The sequence below is a fragment of the Sorghum bicolor genome, chromosome 4, assembly GCF_000003195.3.
Source record: "Sorghum bicolor cultivar BTx623 chromosome 4, Sorghum_bicolor_NCBIv3, whole genome shotgun sequence".
NCBI classification, from domain to species: Eukaryota; Viridiplantae; Streptophyta; class Magnoliopsida; order Poales; family Poaceae; genus Sorghum; species Sorghum bicolor.
The window spans coordinates 60,620,567-60,626,035 of record NC_012873.2 but is presented as its reverse complement, the minus strand read 5'-3'; the positions used below and the strand labels follow the sequence as shown (position 1 = coordinate 60,626,035).

General features: G+C 52.7%; 1 protein-coding gene across 2 annotated transcripts; it reads right to left on the bottom strand.

Moving 5' to 3' along the window:
- On the bottom strand, positions 306 to 5,243 carry LOC110435045 (fatty acid desaturase DES2). 2 transcript variants are annotated; one of them, XM_021460344.1, is made up of 2 exons: positions 5,036 to 5,243; positions 306 to 1,976 (listed from the first exon to the last, which is right to left on the bottom strand). In XM_021460344.1, the coding sequence occupies exon 2, from the start codon at positions 1,970 to 1,972 to the stop codon at positions 809 to 811; it is 1,164 nt and encodes a 387-aa protein (XP_021316019.1). In that variant the 5' UTR covers positions 1,973 to 1,976; positions 5,036 to 5,243; the 3' UTR covers positions 306 to 808. The 2 variants fall into 2 exon arrangements, with proteins under 2 accessions (XP_021316019.1, XP_021316020.1); XM_021460345.1 differs by having other exon boundaries at positions 306 to 1,979; positions 5,036 to 5,215.

Genomic DNA, 5,469 nt, shown 5'->3' with positions numbered 1-5,469 from the left:
CATCCACACGATAAGCATTGCGCTTGGACCACAATGTTGCAAATTGGCACTAGTTGGACCACAGTGTTGCAAATTGGCACTATGGCCAAGCAGAGCTGGGGCAGACAGAATGTCCCAGCTCAGAGAAACGCAAGCAAAGCGAAGCGAAGATCCTGCTCACCACACATCCTTTGTGTGGATGGATTAGCAGGGAGTCAATCGGGGCAATCTTGGCAGATTGAGCCAGCTAGCAAAGACGACCCAGAAACGAGCAAGGCGACACGAGAATCGTGTGTGCGTGATCCGACTCGGAAAACCACTACAACTGCCCAAAAAAGTAGTCGTTCGACGATCTGTTATTCCGCCAAAGACACCAGGATATTTTGTTTTACAACAACACGCGGGGAGCACGAAGAGATGACGCCAACGCGATGACAGACGCACACGACAAGCACGGCCACGCAGGCACAGGCATGGCCACGGATGCCAATCACACGACGACCGCCGCCGGCAAAGCCTACAACAGCGACGACTAGGACGCAAACGAGAAAAAAAAAAAACTTGGGACTACCCAAAGCTCAGCCATGGGCAGAGGACACACTAAGTTGACGAATTTGCCTACTTGTACTTGATGGCAGCTCTAGCGATGGCACTGCAATAAGCCTTCTCTGTTCCCAAATGCTCTCTTCCTGTCTAAAGCCTGATGACTAACCAGAGATAGGTAGATGGAGACTTTGGGACATTACCATCTTCTCCTCCTGATTGCTCCTCCCATTCCTAGGGTAAAAGTATGGGCGATCGCCTCCATCCTCACCTCTGCAACCAGCAGCTAGAATTTGTTGTTGTACCAGAAGATGCCCTTGCGGTTCTCAGGCTCGACGTAGATGCACTCCCTGGCTTCACGCCAGGTCGCCTTGGCAACAGGAGTTGGGTCGAACTGGTAGTACTCGCCAAGGATAGGCTTGATCGCCTTGGTGGCCTCCATGGCGTGGTAGTGTGGCATGGTGGAGAAGAGGTGGTGCGCGACGTGCGTGTCCGTGATGTTGTGGAACACGCGGTTGAGGATGCCGTAGTCGCGGTCCATGGTGGCCAGCGCGCCGCGCAGCCAGTCCCACTCAGTCGAATCGTAGTGGGGGAGCGCCGGGTGGGTGTGCTGCAGGTAGGTGATGAGCACAAGCCACGCGTTCACGATCAGCAGTGGCACGGCATAGACGCGCACCACCCACCAGAACCCGAACGTTGCCGCCAGCTTGTACAGACCAAACGACACGGCCATGACGCCAGCATCCGAGATGAAGATCTGTGCGCGCTCCCGGTCGTTGTAGATCGGGCCGTAGGGGTCGAAGTGGCAGGCGAAGCGCGGGTACGGGCGTCCCGACGCGTTGGTGGCCAGGTACAGCGGCCACCCGAGGGTGAGCTGCACAACGATGTGCACCAGCCGGCCGACGGGGTTGTTGTACACGTACGGGGTGTACCACGCCAGCGCTTCCTTCTTCTTTGGCACGAACACCTCGTCTCGCTCCAGGGAGCCGGTGTTGGAGTGGTGGCGCCGGTGGCTGTACTTCCACGAGAAGTACGGCACCATCAGCGACGAGTGCAGCACCAGGCCAACGATGTCATCCAGGAGCTGGTAGTCGGAGAAGGCATGGTGGCCGCACTCGTGCGCGATGACCCACACGCCAGTGCACACGCACCCCTGGGCGATCCAGTAGAGCGGCCAGGCCGCGTAGTGGAGCGGGCTTGGGAGCGCCGGTATGATGGCCAGCGCAAAGTACAGGAGCGCCGCGGCAATGATGAGGTCATGGACCACGTAGGAGAAGGACTTCAACACTGAGCGCTCGAAGCAGTGTGGTGGAATGGCCTTCTTGATCTGACCCACCGTGAACGGTGGCTTCTCCACCGGAGATCGCTGCATGGCAGCGCCACCAGTAGCACGGGCGAGCTGTTCCTGCTTCTCCCGCTCCTTCTCGGTCATCCTGCCGCCGGCACCCATTTTGCTGCTGACACAAACACAAACGAGATATGTTACAATAAGATCAAGCAAGTGTGGATCAAGAACAATATTACAGCGATCCCATCCAATCAAAAAGCTGTCATGTGAACCCCCCAAAAAAAATATCTAGTAAGTTGGCACTGATCCAGCAAGGGTACGAGAAAGACATCAATCAACCAAAATAAAACAAATCACGGCACGAGAGGCGTCTCCCACAAAGGTGGCATGTGCCGTGCATGATCGCATCACTTTCATGCCAAAACATATTCCTATGTGCCACAGCGAGTTCGGGATCGCATTGATCGCAGCATGTGCAAGCCCAATGGCCTATGTAACATAGATACATGTTCAGAATTCAGATTCGCTTTTTCAAAGTGAAGTGTGCATCCTGAGTTGAGATGCCACACGCACTGCTGCAGATGTGCCTAAATCTGTTCTGAATCACCACACAGGACTAATAAAATATACTTCCTCCGTCTCAAAAAGACCGTTGTTGTTGACTTTTAGACATCTTGTTTGACCATCTGTCTTATTACAACTTTTGTATAAATATTGTCTATTTTGATATAACTTATTTGATCATTAGAGGTGCTTTAATAATGATTTATCTATTTTAAAATTTGCACAAATTTTTTTAAATAAGACGAACAGTCAAATATGATTGGTCAAAGTAAAAAACATCGGTCTTTTTGAGACAGAGGGAGTAAAGTCTTACAGCAAGACTATGGTACGCAAATAAATTCAATACGTGGAAAATAGATTAAGGTCATGTCACTTGTGATGTTACGTGCCACTAACTGGTCCAACAGTCCCCTCGAGAAAAATGTGAGGTACTGCATATAATTGGACGGCATGCTTTGTCAAAAGGACTTCTTAATAACCCTATAGGAAAGCAGCACGCAGGAGAGACTACAAGCGCCAAAAACGTGTAGAGGAGATTCAACGAGAAAAAAAGGGTACCATATCTAGTCAAATCTAAGCTATCCAATAGCCATACACAAGGCAATCTTGCATCATTTGTAGGAGTGGTCAATTTTGAAAAGCTAGGAAATATGAACTCTGAAGTCAACCTTCTATATGCAACCTATCAGAGCCTGGAGGCACAAAATATTTTTATTTTTAGCATAAGATGCCACAGGTGCTCTGCCTTTGCATTGAAGGTGGTGGTAAAACAGTTCGATTTACAGTCTGGTCATAAGACCAGGCAAGGAGGAGAAACTAATAACTAATGAAGAAAAGGAAAAATGTTGAAATACGATAGCCTAGTGAAGCCACATATAGCAATGTAAAAGAAGCACAACGTATTAGTTAATCTAAGAACCAGCCTATTTTGGTGCGAAAAATAGGAAAGATTCGATTTTTGTTGCCTGTGTGCTTCATCTTGTTACCAATTTTGAGTAACTTTAGCAGTGCAGCATCCAGTATTGCTCGAAGCTGCACATGTGCTCCCACAAGGTGGATTCGGATGCTATCTGTCTCCCTTGAGCCATTGGCCAAAATGACACAAGCGTGTCCTCTCGACCCACCCAACTATGGCGCCAAGATGGAGACAGACATCAGATCCGTCGAAAGAGATGCTTGGCTGTGCTGATACTGTGCATTAATTCTGAAAAGACAAGTGCGTCCGACTGATTTGTCTCTTTCTGATTGGAGTGCGGGAGAGCCTACAAGCAGGCAAATGGATGGCACATGCGACTACCATGGCCATAGCAGTAGCAGCAATTGTGCAGCATAACAAGGGCATCAGTGTAGCACAGCCAGTTGCAGCAGACCAGGCCATTCACAAGAGGGGCCACGCGTACCCAGATCTGCTGGTGCACCGTGCACCGATGATGCCATTATGTGGGCCTGGAATTCGGTGCCGACCCTGCCGGCCTTGCAGACTGTGACCCCCTGCGTCTTGTACCGTTGCGCAGACACGGCTGCAGAGCCCTGACATGCACCATGCCGGCAGTGAGGGCGAGTAGGTGGTTTTGACCCGTGGGAGGAAGAGACAGTCGCCACCGTCCAAAATCCAAAGACATCCGACGGTGGGGCGTCGTTCATCACGATGCCTTTTTCTAGGTCAAGCAGACAAGCACCACGGAACGAGCCGCGGCCCCCGCCGCCGGCCTGCCCTCGGGCGCGTGCGTCATGACTGAGATTTGAGATTGAAAGAAAACACGCTCTATTTTTTTCTACTCCAAATTCCTAGCACCTGATCACTAGAAAGCATATACGGTTTCCCATCTGGGGAAGTAGATATTTCTTTATGTGTCAAAGCAAAACAAGTTGCTTCGTCGATGCTGCAATTGCACGAGCTAAAGGTCAGTCAATTCTTGTGTGCGGTCATCGCCAACTCCGCTCTCGAAAAACAGAGCAGTTGACCGCCAAATGCAGAGCATCATGCGGCGCAGGTGCAGCGATGCCGAACATGGAGGGACCGAACGCCGAAAAAAAAGAGGCTGCCTTTGGCCTCAAAAGACCTGTAAAGGTAGCACAGCTTTTATCCACAAGATTAACGGGAGCTGCGAAAAGTTTGTGACCAAAGTTGGCATGTCATGTTTCCCACCACGAGTGGTAGCGGCAGAAGGGGGGCAGAAATCATGGCCCCATTGCACGGGCAAAAATATCTAAACGGCACCACTCTACTTTACAGATCTGATGAGAAACAAGCGTGCTTTGCCAGGATTCATCTAGGCAAATCCACATCAGCAGGCCAAGGCCTCTGCGGCTGTCCGCGGGTGAGGGTGCGGGTGAGTGAGATCGATGTCGAGCTCGACCGACAGGCGCGACGGCGAGTTCAGCCGCATCCCCATTACTTTCCCGCACCAAACGCTACGGATCGACGACGAGCTCGGCCCGGGCCGGCCCGGCGGCGCGACAGTGAGTGCCGCCGCCGAATCGACGGCCGGCCCACGAGCCCGCTACGGCGAACTATCACCCTGTTGCCGAGCTCAGCAACCCCAAAATCGAACCCCCGGGCAATGGAAAAGTAACCGATTCCTCAACCAATCCATTCATCAGAGCAATCTATGAAACAGTGGCAGGGGGGATTTAATCCAGGAAGGCTAATGCGGATACCTGAGACTGAGAACGACGGAACAGCTGCGTCGGGGCGGAGCAGATCGGGCGGACACCGCGCCTCGCCTCTCTCCCCTTTTCTCCTGTCCCGGACAGGAAAACGAGTGGTGGTGTTCTCAGGATTTGCAAGGGGGGGAGGGGGGAGGAGGGAGGAGCCTGGCCGCCTCCGATTCCGCCGGGGGAGAGGAGCTATTTAAAAGCGGGCGCGGCCTCCCTGGCGCGTGGGCCCAGAGGGGCCAGATGGGACGCACTAACCACGTCGGCTGCGGGAAATCTGGCCCCGTACACGTGTAGAGCCCTGTTTCGCTAGACCAGGGGAGGCGTGACCCAGATCGGGCGGCGCCGGACGCGGGCCGTCCGTGCCTCGCATCCGACGGACGGGGTCCCCTCGGGAAAACAGAGGACATCGAAGTACCGTGAGTTCTCTGGTGAAA

Bases quoted from the DNA above. Each gene is read 5' to 3' on its own strand.
- LOC110435045 (XM_021460344.1), bottom strand. From the start codon at position 1,972: ATGGGTGCCGGCGGCAGGATGACCGAGAAGGAGCGGGAGAAGCAGGAA.